At 40.4% G+C, this 15,294-nt stretch overlaps 1 protein-coding gene across 4 annotated transcripts; it reads left to right on the top strand.

Moving 5' to 3' along the window:
* Positions 1–2,606: 2,606 nt before the first annotated feature.
* Positions 2,607–12,469, top strand: LOC117425774 (E3 ubiquitin-protein ligase SIAH1). 4 transcript variants are annotated; one of them, XM_034043030.3, is made up of 2 exons: positions 2,607–2,771; positions 10,267–12,469. In XM_034043030.3, the coding sequence occupies exon 2, from the start codon at positions 10,269–10,271 to the stop codon at positions 11,115–11,117; it is 849 nt and encodes a 282-aa protein (XP_033898921.1). In that variant the 5' UTR covers positions 2,607–2,771; positions 10,267–10,268; the 3' UTR covers positions 11,118–12,469. The 4 variants fall into 4 exon arrangements, with proteins under 4 accessions (XP_033898921.1, XP_033898919.1, XP_058849957.1 ...); XM_034043028.3 differs by lacking the exon at positions 2,607–2,771 and adding an exon at positions 2,778–2,919; XM_058993974.1 differs by lacking the exon at positions 2,607–2,771 and adding an exon at positions 2,996–3,746.
* Positions 12,470–15,294: the final 2,825 nt, after the last annotated feature.

Raw genomic sequence — 15,294 nt, 5'->3', positions numbered from 1 at the left:
GCGTGGAAACAGATCAATCAGCTGGTGAGAGAGATCAAAGAGCCTGCTGCAGACACACCTGAGCAGTTAGGAGATCTGATCTGTTGCAGACACACCTGAGCGGTTAGGAGAGCTGATCTGCTGCAGACACACCTGAGCAGTTAGGAGATCTGATCTGTTGCAGACACACCTGAGCAGTTAGGAGAGCTGATCTGCTGCAGACACACATGAGCAGTTAGGAGAGCTGATCTGCTGCAGACACACCTGAGCAGTTAGGAGATCTGATCTGCTGCAGACACACCTGAGCGGTTAGGAGAGCTGATCTGCTGCAGACACACCTGAGCAGTTAGGAGAGCTAATCTGCTGCAGACACACCTGAGCAGTTAGGAGATCTGATCTGTTGCAGACACACATGAGCAGTTAGGAGAGCTGATCTGCTGCAGACACACATGAGCAGTTAGGAGCTGATCTGCTGCAGACACACCTGAGCAGTTAGGAGCTGATCTGCTGCAGACACACCTGAGCAGTTAGGAGATCTGATCTGCTGCAGACACACCTGAGCGGTTAGGAGAGCTGATCTGCTGCAGACACACATGAGCAGTTAGGAGAGCTGATCTGCTGCAGACACACATGAGCAGTTAGGAGCTGATCTGCTGCAGACACACGTGAGTAGTTAGGAGCTGATCTGCTGCAGACATATCTGAGCAGTTAGGAGATCTGATCTGTTGCAGACACACATGAGCAGTTTATGAGAGCTGATCTGCTGCAGACACACGTGAGCAGTTAGGAGAGCTGATCTGCTGCAGACACACCTGAGCAGTTAGGAGCTGATCTGCTGCAGACACACCTGAGCAGTTAGGAGCTGATCTGCTGCAGACACACGTGAGCAGTTAGGAGAGCTGATCTGCTGCAGACACACCTGAGCAGTTAGGAGCTGATCTGCTGCAGACACACCTGAGCAGTTAGGAGCTGATCTGCTGCAGACACACCTGAGCAGTTAGGAGCTGATCTGCTGCAGACACACCTGAGCGGTTAGGAGAGCTGATCTGCTGCAGACATATCTGAGCAGTTAGGAGATCTGATCTGTTGCAGACACACCTGAGCAGTTAGGAGAGCTGATCTGCTGCAGACACACCTGAGCAGTTAGGAGCTGATCTGCTGCAGACACACCTGAGCAGTTAGGAGATCTGATCTGCTGCAGACACACGTGAGCAGTTAGGAGATCTGATCTGTTGCAGACACACGTGAGCAGTTAGGAGAGCTGATCTGCTGCAGACACACCTGAGCAGTTAGGAGAGTTGATCTGCTGCAGACACACCTGAGCAGTCAGGAGCTGATCTGCTGCAGACAGGAGAGCTGATCATTCAGCTTGGCTGCAGGGTTCTGCTGCTTTGGTCTGGAGACAGTCTTATAAAACAGATTTGAATGGCTTGGACCTCCATGGGTTCACCTCACAACCACCGGCATGTGTCCACAGCTCCACCCTCAAGTAACAGTATGAATTTCTTGACAGTGCCTTCGCCCCTACAGATTAGGTTAGGCACAGTACACAGTTCGGAGTCGGTTTCCCAGTGCTTCAAATGCTTTGCTCTTGATCTTGGGCCTCACTGGTCAAAGTAACTTTTTCAAGCTCAGGGTCAGTACAAATCTGGTCTCCTTATACAAAGATAAATACCTTTTTTAAATGATTACAGTCATGATGTGTTTCAATCTCTCACTTTGATATACAGTAGTGTGTCTGTGTGTTGAGCCACACAAATGGAAAAAGGTTATTTCGTTGGAATTTGTTTCTGACGATGTGACCCAGCTTGGCGCTGCTAAGTAAATGGGGCCAGGCAAGAATTCCTACAGCAGCTGTCCATACCTGTCACAGCGCAGTCCGATCACAGCTGCACTGCACAAAGAATAAGTAACAGGAGGTTCATATGGCAGTGTTAGGAAGAGGAGGATAAAGAAAGCAGCAACATATAAAATCGAATTTTCTTATTCTATACAAATTAACATTTTGACACCCATACAGCACACCTTGGCAATCTCCGTCCAGTTTATATTCGGAAGCCAACTGTACAAATTAATTTCATCAAGATAAAGCTGTCCTAAAGATCTAATGTTGTAATTCAAAAGCAGGATTGCATGTTTCTTTTACACATTTGAGTAACAAATAAAGTACCTTGTAAAAATGTCAACCTGCTGAAGCAGTACATACAACTTTATATGTATGGATTTGAATATAAACAGTAACAAGTAGTTGTCATGCCTTCAAACACCTATAAATACGTCCAATGTTTTGATTCAAACACATGCTTCCTTGAGAAAGATAAGTACAACATATTGAAACGTTGGGCAGCTGGCTCTTTGACCTAATTATATAGATAGATAGATAGATAGATAGATAGATAGATAGATAGATAGATAGATAGATAGATAGATAGATAGATAGATAGATAGATAGATAGATTGATTTGGCCTGCCTAATCTGCTTGAAATGTTTAAGCGGTATTTGTTTGACAAGAAAACATGAATGCGAGTTTGTCTACCTGCCTGGGTTAAGTTGTTTAGGTGACAGTTACGGTTGCTAAGAAGAAGCGCGCCGCCGGCTCCACGCTCTCAAAGCGCGCTCCCGACGAGAAGTATTTCAACAACAGTCAGTGCGCGAGTCCGAGGCCGGCGGTAGTGTCTCTGTATAGACTGTAGTGTGAATGTGGAAACCAAAAAAAAAAAAAATAATAATAATTAAGAATAAAATATTTACGGTACACCGAGGTGGATTAAAATAACACATTTCGACAGAGGTAAGCGGTTGTCTTTTGGTACACTTCAACCGAGTGGTTTTGGGAATACAGTTAAAAACAACGCCGTAGTTAATTTGAAGAACAAGGAAGGGTTCCTTAGCCTAGTGTTACAGAGCGCTTGTCATCGCCTTGATGATGTCTGAAAAAGGTAACAAAAAATAAATTAAAATACAAAGCCACGCTTATGACAGATATATGCATATGTTGTTGTTATTTTCTGTTTTTAGCAGTCCAGGTTTTAAAAATGTTGTGTTGTGTTTATGTTTTATTACAGATGTGTGTAAGTGTTCAGTTAAAAAAAACACTTACGGACCCTGGTGTTTTGCCCCGTGCTAAACTTTACATGACTAGCTGCACAGAAGCTGTATTTCTTTATTTCGTACATAAGTCGGTGTGATATCTGCTTTAACCCGACCTGCTGGTTTTACATTGTACTAACATTACGAGGTGGTTGAGGGCTTGCGGCCTAGGTTTGTATTTATTGATTTGGCACAGCTGTGACACTAGCAGTGTTTTATTCTTGTATTTGGAGGCGGGGTGACCTCAGTTTCAAAGATGTGATAGTTCTAAGCCATTTGACAATTTCTTGTCGTAACTGAGCGCGCAAGTGCTTAATGTGTTAATGAAAAGGTATCGGTTGTGCAGTCTGCACCACGTCCATACTGTGCTGAACGAGAAGAAAGGCGCGTCTAGTACAGTATTGATGTTGTGTTGCCGTAGTGGAAGGGAATCGCTTCACTTTAATTATTAAAGAGAGCAAATAACCTTCATTTGTTTATGATCGCGTGTATCGCTACATCCCACCCAGGGTGTGTCTTGATTTTAATCGATCAGCTGTGTAAGCGGTTTTGATTTCTGTTGTCCAACATGGCGGAGGTCAGCTAGGCCTTGGATCGGCGATGCAGAATCTAGCTCTGTCGTGCACGACCGTCCATCTGTTTTAGTATGTTTGTTTTTTTTCCCTCTCTCTCGAAGGCAAGTACATTAGCAAATGAGACGCATGTAAAGTGTCATTCTGTTATACATTTAGACTCGTTACGACTTGTTATATATATATATGTCTGTGTGTGTGTATGTGTGTGGCCATTTTTAATTTAGTGTCTTGATTAGTTGTGGGTCGGGGCGAGCATTAATTTTGAATTAATACCGTTAATACGGGCATCCTGCATTAATTCACATAAGGGCCAGCAGGAGCTATATTGAAATTGGGTCTTTTGAGAAATGACTCTTGGTAGTAAGAAGATAGGCTATTGGGAGACTTACACACACACACTTTGACCATGCTAACATGGTTCAGGTCCAGGTACAGGAGCACTTGCTGTCAATGCCTAGTGTAATCGATTAAAAAGCAAATCCGATAGGTGGATGGCTCTCCAGTCACCAGTTTGAATGAAACAAGGTAGTGCTCTAGTTTATCGAAAAGCATCCGAGTTCTGCTTCTCCAATAAAAGTGGTCGATATATGGAATATATCATTGTTCCTCGTAATACATGCCTGGAAATATGATTATTTATAGATAAATGAATAGTCAGAATTCATTTATTTTTTGCATACAGAATGTTTTTGCTTAAATATTGTACAAGGTAACTAATATATATATATATATATATATATATAAAATACATTTTGAAAACAGTAGATGAATGTAGTGTCTACAGTGAAATGTAGTACATGTACACTTTTCAGTTGTTGGTATAGACTAGCAGTGAATTAGACATGCTATGTTGAGAAAGCACAGTATACAATTCCAGCAGACATGAACAATATGGTTAATTTTGCAGCTATTGTTTGATACCTCTGTGACTCGCTCAAATGAAGGAAGTGTGTATACTTGTACCTTGAAGTTTCATACAGTAATGCATCATGTCCAGACACGTCGGTCTTAAGCAGCTGAAACGCTAAACAAAACTGTTTAGTAGGCGTTCAATCTAGTGTTTGTTTATTAATTATTATGGTTTCCTCTTTCTCTTGTTCTTGTCTGCACCTCTGTCAGGAATTCATTCTTTACCAGAGGGGAATCCCAACCAGCTGGTTGCTTTTAGAGTTCTCTTCATGAAATTGATTTGTGTTTTAAATGTGTACCCCAAATCCCCCTAGTACAGTGTAATATTCTCAGAAGACAGACAGTTCTGTAAACGGCTGCTTCGTGTCCAAGCCCCTTTTGTGGTCCTGTGGAATGTAGCCTTATGCTTTAAGAGTTAGTGGTACTGTAATGCACACAAGAGATATGATGTCTAGCTTAATCTGTAAGCCAACACACAATTTTGAACTTTTGTCACTTTTTTTTCATTCCTTTTTTTCACAGATTCATTCCTGTTTAAATCACGTTTATTGCTCTGCTTCACATCACTGGCACACGACGAGACCCCTCTTGTTTTATTGATGGTTCAGAAGCTATGTTTTAAAAGGTGTTTCGTAGCAAAGATGTGTGTGTTTGTTTTTCTTTCTGGGAGGGTGGGCTGTCCGACTCTCCAGCATGCACATCATTCACCACAACAGGATTCCTCTGGATTGGGTGTATGAAAATGTTTGACTGTTACATACTGGGGACAAGGATAGCTTTCCTTTAGTTTCACTTTGACTGTTACCATGTTTTAGTTTTTTAGTTGCAAGTGAAAAATGTCCCAGTTTTGATTCATTTCCTGTTTCATAACTCATCCAGAATTTGAACAGTAGTGGAAATGCTAACAGTATTTGTAACTAGTTCATGGATTGCCATGTTCTTTCGGACACACATTTTACAATTTTAAAGTTAAAAAATAAATAAATAAATAAAAAATTAATGGAGAAGTGCAGCAGTCAGCCTTTTTAATGGATATTATTCCTCATTGTGGCGGTCAGTCTTTGTCTGGTGGTCGCTTGAAACTGGAAGCATTCTGCTCAGTTTCTTTGTCTCTTGTGTTCCAGTTGTAGGTGGAGCCACAGTGCCATGTAATATGAACCATGCAGCCCAAGCAGTGACTCCTCAAGGGGAGTGGGGGGGAATGTTGTAGATGACACTTGAAACTTTTTTGCTGGTTGCACAGTACACAAGGCTGCATTGCTCCGTACTTTAGCAAAGAGGATTTGTTATTTAACTCTCCACAAAGGCTAATGCAGATGGGCTGTATCATTTTATGGCTGGACTTTCAAAGAAAGACTGAAGTTAATCCTGAACACTAAGTAACAAGGAGCAACTAACTTTTTTTTTTTTTTCATATTTTGTATATATTCACATATTGAGACAAAGGTGGCTGTTCATGTTCCACAGACAGAAGAACAAAGTGGTCTTTGGTTTTTTCAAAAATCACTTTTTTTTTTTTTTCTGGGATTGAAGGAAATGTTTCCACTTAGTTTTTTCTTTTGATTGCTAAATGAATTTGAGAAGGACTGCGCGGCGGCGGCAGCAGCAGCAGTAGGTTTTTATTCGATGTTTGCGTGCAGAGTGAACTCCACACACTCTCCCTCAAGGCATTTCGCTGTGGATGTCTTGAGCTTGAGGTTTATGAGGAGGGCCCTCTGTTATGGGGTGTTTTGTTTCTATGGAAAACGAAATGAAGTCTTTAGTTACTCATGACGGGTAAAGCTACATTACATTGTCTGTACGCATGGAAAGGAGTCCTTGAACTGTTTACATGCCTATCAGGAAACAAAGCAAGCAAAAGTAAAGGTAACTTTTCTAATCCTTTTGTGTCTTCTGTCACTAAATCTTCCCAAAGTGACTAAGAGTCACATGGTTGAACAACAATAGCCCAACAAAGGAGTTTATAAGGCAACCCATGGCCTAACCACATTGCTGTTCAATTTAGGCTTTTTTTAAGAGTAGTTTTCTGATGGTGAATGTACCAAAAACTTGAGGTTTGCCAGTTGAATTTGTTAGTAGTTTTAAATCGTATGGGATAATGGAATATAAATCATACTGTGCAATGCAGCTTGCAGTATAAAAGTGCACAAGTAGACAATCCTATATATGCTGCTGTATTTCAGACTGAAATCAAGTGATAAGGGACATATTGTGTAGCTGGAGCCCTTAATGTAATACGTTACCTGGATTTTCCGACACGTATTTGTGGCACATCTTGAGGAGCTCTTTTTCAGTGGTGTTGAAACTTGCTGAGGACATTTTTAGCACATGTTGTTGACGAAGGTTTTGAATAGCAAAGCATTCTTCTCCTAAACAAATCTTTTTCTCCCATGCTGAACTTGTTAACAAACACAAACGGTTTGATGTTGTTGAACTCCGACTCCCACAGGCGCTGTAGGACATGCAGGATTTCATGCTTGCTATCCAGGGAGAGGAGAGTTTTGCAGGAAGTTAGAATGCTGCTGTGCTTCTGTTTCTCTGACTGTCTCTTTCTCCTCAGTGTAATGGCAGAGAAGTATTTGTGTGAAAGCTGTGTTTGATTCCATGATTTCTCTCTTGTGCTGCTGTTTCCATCCTGAACCCTCGTGAGTTTCTCTTGGTGACGATGTTGACAACCCTTGCATCATGCTTCAGTTTACAGGCTCTGCTTTTCTTCTAGACTGGCGCTGCTAGGTTTTGACAGGAGACAACAGAGTGCAAGGCTAAAAAACTGTGGCATTTAGGGCCCTGCATCTTACATATACAATATATGGCAATCTATGCAAGCACACACAGGCTCAGTTAATGTTAAATCCCATAATACTATATATCTAAAAAATAAATAAACACTAGACTGTATGCTTCCTCACTTTAGGCTTGGTAGGGTCTGATGACTAGACCTGTCTTCTTCATGGTCTGTATTGTCATCGACGTGACTAAGTGCTCTTATTTCAGTGTGGTGTTTATACTGCAGCATGCCAGGTGTGATCGGGAAGACATGTTGCTGCAATGTTATGTTTCTCTGTGTTTCTCTGTGTGTGACTTCATTCCTAGATGAACAGGGCACCCAGTTTGATGTGCATTAGACTTTGAACTTGCTGTAATGGTACGTAATGGTGGTGCTGACTCTGATATGTTGAATGTGTCTTCTGTTGTCCCGCAGGGTTCAGCTCTTGGCCCTCTTCGTTTCAATCTCTATATGCTCCCATTAGATAGCGTAATTAGAGAACATGGATTGAATTTCCACTCTTATGTGGATGACACGCAACTATATGCAATGAACCTCTGGTTCCATGAATACTGATTCAAGGTTATCAGCCTGCTTGGTTAATATTGCTGTTTGGACGACCAACTTCCTACAGCTGAATTCCAACAAGACTGAGTTTATTTTGGTTGACACTAGGAAACAACTTCAAACAACATCACTATCTGTGATCTCATGTGGCTGTGATATTGTTGTGTGAACCTCAGCCAGGAACTTGGGAGTTGTTTTAGACTTTAGACTAGTTTTGAGGCTCAAGTCTCATCAGTGGTTAAATCATCTTTTTACCATCTATGTAATACTGCCAAAATCCGTTCTCACCGAGATTCTGATTCATGCCTTTGTAACATCTCAAATTGGTTATTGCAATGCACTGGTGTATGGTTTATCTTCTAAACTGGTACATCAGTTACAGTTAGTCCAGAACGCTGCTGCAAGAATATTGACAGGCACAAAAAAAAATGCAACACATTACCCATGTCCTAAAATCATTACACTGGCTACCGTTTATCAGGTAATTTAAGATCTTCTTGCTGACCTTTAAGGCTGTCCAGGGAACTGGGCTGTAATATTTATTGCATTTTTATGTCCCTGGGAGTCAGCTATGCTAACTAGATGCGTTACATTGGGAGGTCGAAGCTTCTCTTTGTGTGCGCCGACTCCTTGGAATTCGCTGCCACTATTTGTGAGAGGCTCTGATTCTGCAGAAAATTTTAAATCTACACTTAACTAGTGCTGGGACGAACACAGGATTTTCATGTTCGAGTATTTGCTCCTAATTTTTTAAATATTCGTTTTGTTTTCAAAAAGTAATAAGCCATTATATTGCTCAAAACGCAGGCAGAGGTAGTGAAATATCCCAGGAATAAAGAATACGTTGTGTAGGACTTGCTTTACCCCAGTGAATTAATTACAAAACAAAGGATGCCAAATAGCAGCTCAAGTTAAACATTGTTTTGTTTATTCCCGAAATAAATATTATATAAAGTTGACAACGGATTGTTTTTATTTTCTTAATTTTGTCATTCATTGCTGTTTCTTCACACTAAACAGTGGCCATAGACATGTTGTCAAAGTAGTAACATGAGGTTTACTTGTGCCTTTTTGTAGCTGATAAAGCAAACGAAAACTGAAATGCAACTCGGAGGACAATGCAGCTTACAGGCAAGCCTGCAGCCGCCCGGCCAGACTACAGGGGTCGCTGGTGCACGGTGAGCCGAGAACACCCTGGCCGACCTAATCTCCCGTCTAGGGTCGGCAATAGAATAGCCTGGACTCGAACCAGCGACCTCCAGGCTATAGGGCGAAACATAAATTTTTAAACACTTCAAATAAAACAAATGTGGAAATGGCGTTGTAAAATGAAGGTGGAAAAAAACTTGCCATTTTGGTTCTCATACATTCCACGTAACAGAAAGTCGCAACAAAACGTATGTAATATATACCACCTATATAGAAATCACTACACAACATTTCCAGCAAGTTGGGCACTGTTTAAGTGAGGTATTTCAGAATGACATGCTTGCCTTTATTCTGTCCCATGAGATTGACTTTCTCTAAAGAAGCACAAAGCTTTTTTGACCCAGATGGCCTTCCGTAGAGATCACTGTGCACGCGCATAATCTGGTTTGTTTATTTTTTTGCTGTCTAAAACTTTTAGGCTCGAGCTGCTGTTGATCCTGTGTGTGTGTTTTTTTTTTTTTTTTTTTTTTTTTTTTAATTGTTTATTTTTTTATTATATCTCATGTCGCACAGATCTCTCTTTCATTTGCCATTTTTTAAACTGTTGTGCAACTTCTGGTGAGACTGTAAATAAGTGCAAGGTATTTTTGTCATTTTCTAGTGAATACAAACATCTGATTTTTGTATCCGAATACATGTCAAATATTAATTCGTCTATTTCTCCCAGCACTACTTAAAACACACTTGTTTTCCTTGGCTTTTGATAATTAACTTTTTTTATTATAATTTCTAATGTGTTTTATATATTGTTATGGGTTTTGTATTGAGTCTTTTTAAAATGGCTTTGTTTTTAAATGCTGTTTTTAATGTAGTAGTAATTTTATTTAACTTGTAATGTCAGTTTTTAATGTAAAGCTATGTACATTGCTTTGAGATGTTTTACAGGAAAGGCGCTATATAAAAATAAAACTGATTGATGTAATACTGTACCCACAGGTTGGCTAATTCAGTAAAGCTCTGTTAATGTTGTCTACTTTATACAAAGATCTTCAGTCAATATTTTACTTTATATTCCTCCAAACCCAGAGCGAGCGAAAACCAATCCAATTACATAGAATGTGTTTGAAAGCTGCATTTTACTTGCATGTGAAGAAATAAGTGTGCAGATGAGTGTAGTAGAAAACCAATCAGTACTGATCACTATTTTTGTTTCTTCTTTTTGTTTGCAGAAATGAGTCGCCAGACTGCCACAGCACTCCCAACAGGTACATCGAAGTGTGCTCCATCACAGAGGGTGCCCGCGCTGCAGGGCACCACAGCTTCCAACAACGACTTAGCCAGTCTCTTTGAGTGTCCTGTCTGTTTTGACTATGTACTGCCACCCATTCTTCAGTGCCAGAGCGGGCATCTGGTTTGCAGCAACTGTCGTCCGAAGCTCACGTGTTGTCCAACGTGTCGAGGCCCGTTGGGCTCCATTCGGAACCTGGCTATGGAAAAGGTGGCCAACTCTGTACTGTTTCCTTGTAAATACGCCTCTTCAGGATGTGAGATAACGTTACCACACACGGAGAAAGCAGACCACGAAGAGCTTTGTGAGTTCAGGCCTTATTCTTGCCCTTGTCCTGGAGCCTCGTGTAAATGGCAGGGCTCCCTGGATGCCGTCATGCCCCATTTGATGCACCAACACAAGTCTATAACAACGTTACAAGGGGAAGACATTGTCTTTCTGGCCACAGACATTAATCTTCCAGGAGCAGTCGACTGGGTTATGATGCAGTCCTGTTTTGGGTTCCACTTTATGTTGGTCTTGGAGAAGCAGGAAAAATACGATGGCCACCAGCAGTTCTTTGCTATCGTCCAGTTGATTGGAACACGCAAGCAAGCAGAAAACTTTGCCTATCGCCTCGAGCTGAATGGTCATCGACGGCGGCTGACCTGGGAAGCAACGCCTCGCTCAATCCACGAGGGGATCGCCACTGCGATCATGAACAGCGACTGTCTGGTTTTCGACACTAGCATTGCACAGCTTTTTGCAGAGAATGGAAATCTAGGCATAAACGTTACAATCTCAATGTGCTGATGCGGCGGGTGAATGTTTGTTTTGGAGCAATTCTAACAGTTCTAGTGTATCACATTTCAAGTAGATTCAAGGAAAAGACATTTATTGACATTCACTGCCAAGCGTAACCCCTGTTTTTGTAGATGGAGGTTTGGGCTCAAGGTTTAAAATGCTGGCTGAAAAAAAGAGCTGCATCTGGTAACACTAATGTATAAAACACCTTTTATATAAACCACTGATACCTACCCTAAATGGGCAACTTTTTTGTAATAAAATAAATAATAATAAAAAAAAAAAAAATATGAACTTCAGTGTTGTAGATAGTATTGTATTGTTTTCTTTCCTTGACCAGCCAGGCTGAGCAGTACCATTTCAAGTCGCTGCTCCTGTCTGGTATGTCACACTACATAGTATTGCTGCTCTTTGTGTATCTTTGTGTATTGATATTTTTTTTTTTTAATGACTTTTTAGTTTTGTTTGTTTTCCATTAAAAACATTTGAATTTCTTTTTCATATTTTTGGTCGTTACTTAACTGATGTGAATTATTTTGCTATCCCACAAACATTTATCATTTTTTACATTTTCTTTTGAAATGTATGTAGCCGTACATTTCCCTTCTAGTAAGAGTTGGTTTTTGTTTAGGCTCAGACAGCTAGTTGGAAAATACAGAAATAACTTGATTTTCTTCTTGGTAACCGTTTAGTGCTAGTCCTGGTATGTACTATTGATACAGGGCGCATTTGATTTTGTGAATCTGGCTTGGTACAGTATATTATGTTTTGGCAAAGCAATTTTGATTTTTTTTTAAATGTTTTATGTTACAGAGTAACAGGAGGTGGTTGATTGGTTGGTTGCTCAAGGCTGCTTTTAACTAAGGCTGTCTTTTTAAATAAAGCAGAGGCTAATATAGTTAATCTTTCGGCGTTTCTTGTCCAGTTTCATTAAGAAAAAACATTAAGGTATCTCTTAGCAATAACATATGGCTACAAAAATAGATTCTGTGACTTCTTTTTTTTAATGTAAAATTCAGTATTATAAATGTTGCTTCTTTTGTTGGAGCTACATTACTGGCAAGAATATGAAATGGACTAATACAGACAGATGGGGAAAGTAAGTAAAACTGTTCAATTAAACGAACCTTAATATGCTGTAATTGAAACCAATACAGACATTAACGAGATAAACTAGACTTTCATATTGGCAATTCTGGCGGATATAAGATCAGTTTGTATTGCTAATCTTTAATTGTGTTCATTATAGCCAAGACTTTGTAAGTTTTGTTATTGCCACTTAAATATTTTTTTTTATTATTATTTTCTTCATTTTCAGTGGTTTATTTGTATTTATAATAAAGTCAAATGTTTCTATCTTCTCTCTGTCCTGGGGCCTTTTTCTTTTTAGTCATTGTTTGTTTATTGGAGTCTGATTTATTGCAGAGCAAAACAGATGTACCAAAGGAGCTTGTGTAGGCTGTCTCCAGTGAACCATGTCTGAAATGAGCTTGCGCAGGGTGCCTCCCCTGAACCATGTCTGAAACGAGCTTGCGCAGGGGGCCTCCCCTGAACCATGTCTGAAATGAGCTTATGCAGGCTGCCTCCCCTGAACCATGTCTGAAACGAGCTTGCGCAGGGGGCCTCCCCTGAACCATGTCTGAAATGAGCTTATGCAGGCTGCCTCCCCTGAACCATGTCTGAAACGAGCTTGCGCAGGCTGCCTCCCCTGAACCATGTCTGAAATGAGCTTGCGCAGGCTGCCTCCCCTGAACCATGTCTGAAATGAGCTTGCGCAGGGTACCTCCCCTGAACCATGTCTGAAATGAGCTTGCGCAGGCTGCCTCCCCTGAACCATGTCTGAAATTAGCTTGCGCAGGCTGCCTCCCCTGAACCATGTCTGAAATGAGCTTGCGCAGGGTACCTCCCCTGAACCATGTCTGAAATGAGCTTGCGCAGGGTGAAATGAGCTTGCGCAGGGTACCTCCCCTGAACCATGTGTGACTGCTATTCTGCCTATTCTAATCTGCAGTAATGTCCAGTGCTCCCTTGCTTTTCGGATTAGTGACCAAGACGAGAAAGGTGTTCTCAAACAGCAGCCAGTTTGCAATGGAAATCATTTATTTATTTATTTATTTATTTAGCTTAAGGGAACATCAACATATCTTCTGGATCATTTACTGCACAGTAGCTGATGGTCCTGAGCACTGGTCTAACAGTTGCTTCTTAAAGGAGCGCTGCCAAATTGTCACATCGCTTTCATTTTCTGACTGAGACAACAATGAAGGAGTTATGAAACTTACACTTGTACAGTAATACCTGAAGTAAACATTTTGCTGCCTACAAGAATCAGAATGTACTATTTATTGTCAGCCTTGTTTTCTTTGTGTTTTTATTTTTTATGGTGGTTCTCTTATCTGATTTGCATGTCACAAATTTGTATTCCAATAGAAATGTCAAATTATAAGTGCACACAGGCAGATTTCTCTGTTGAGTGCATAGACTAGCAAACAAATACAGATGCACACGTGTGCAAGGATAACAGCTTTATTTACAGCTCACAATAAGCAATTAAGCAACTGCTTAATTACTTTACAATCAGTTCATCTGTTTTCCAAAATGGTTCCATATAAGAGCTGCATTATTATCGGTCACATTGTAAGACAATGGCTCAGCTGTTACAAAACTGAACTAAGCTCCATTGCCCTTTATTATCCCCCATCTAAAAGTAACATTAACAACTTGGAAATAGACCTCTAGAATTTGCTACATGATTATATCACAGTCCACCCAGAATGACCAAATTTGTATTAATAACTTGCATCTCATGTCATCATACAGAAAGAGCAGGGGAAGTCTGACACAGTTACCCTTCTCTTTCGATAAAGACAAAGGCCTTCCTACCATTTTATGGTAAATTCAAAATTTGACACAACTGAAGGTAAAAGGTAATGGCCTCACTCCCCCTAGATACATTATTGTGAGAAGTGGGCAGTATGACAAAATAAGGTGCACAGACTTCTCCATCCACAAATTACAAATTCCATTTGAAAATTGAACTTATAACCGGTTAATCTTACACACGCTAAGTTAGACATATCTGAATGTAGTTACACAAATCCCCTACTTAAAAATGTAAGAAAAGCCTTTTCAAATGCATTCTCTATCTAGCTTACATGTCCCTTCATTATCTAAGTGGGAGTGTACACACAATAGTAATAACTGAACAATTATGTGATCAGAGATCACTGTGATCAATGTTTTGTGCCAATACTGAAGACTTTTTAATCAATACTGGAAGATAAAAATTGAATTCCTTGTCACCCTGCCAAAAATGTACCTTTATGATGAAATCCAGATCCGCTCGCAGTGGCCGGGATTTCCTCCAGGTCCTTCTCGTTTCTTTTCAGAATTAGAATTCGCTTTAATCCTGCTCTGTGTGGCTAAAGCCTAATCCTTCATTCTATTGTCTCCATTGGTGAAATAGAGACAGCACTTTAATGTAGAAACAACAACATGGTACCGGGAAGTAAATGAGATCACGTGTCTCCAGACAAAAAAGCTGGAGGTGTCAGTGATTATGAAAGCCAGCCACAGTGTCCTACATATAGCTTGGATATCAGATCCCATGTGGTTCTCAAGATAGACTTCACTACATTGGCCGTGTCAGTTCTGTGACCTCAATATATAGCCTTCAATAATGTAAGTAGAGTGAAGAACTAGCCCCAGTCTCTAATGACAATTAAATACATTAACAAAACTGTACCATCATTATTAAAATAGATCTACTGGGGGATTTCATTAGAAAAGGCAAGACACTTGTAGCTGCAAATCTCAAATGGTAATTAGGAAAGAATTCATAGGTAACCCTTTAATAGGAAAGCTATGATGCAATCAAAGTTACCCAATAACTACGTTAGTAATATTACTATTAATGTGACTCATTCAAACTGTTGCTGCCTGCACTATCCATGTGGGAGTGTGCTGCTTGGAAAGCTAGGCTGCTTCTTAATATGAGCAGTTGTGACCTCTTGTAGTGACTGAGGACATGTTTAAACTGTGATGCAACTGCAGAATAAACGCTAAAGACATGCTTAACCTCAGAAGAAATACATTCGCTCCTGTGCAAATTGTTCTAAATACATTGTTACAGTGCAACAATCCATACATAACAAAGACATATACAATCATGCTGTCTGGTGTATGC

This window comes from Acipenser ruthenus, chromosome 20 (genome assembly GCF_902713425.1).
Source record: "Acipenser ruthenus chromosome 20, fAciRut3.2 maternal haplotype, whole genome shotgun sequence".
NCBI classification, from domain to species: Eukaryota; Metazoa; Chordata; class Actinopteri; order Acipenseriformes; family Acipenseridae; genus Acipenser; species Acipenser ruthenus.
This window is presented reverse-complemented; position numbering and strand designations above follow the sequence as displayed.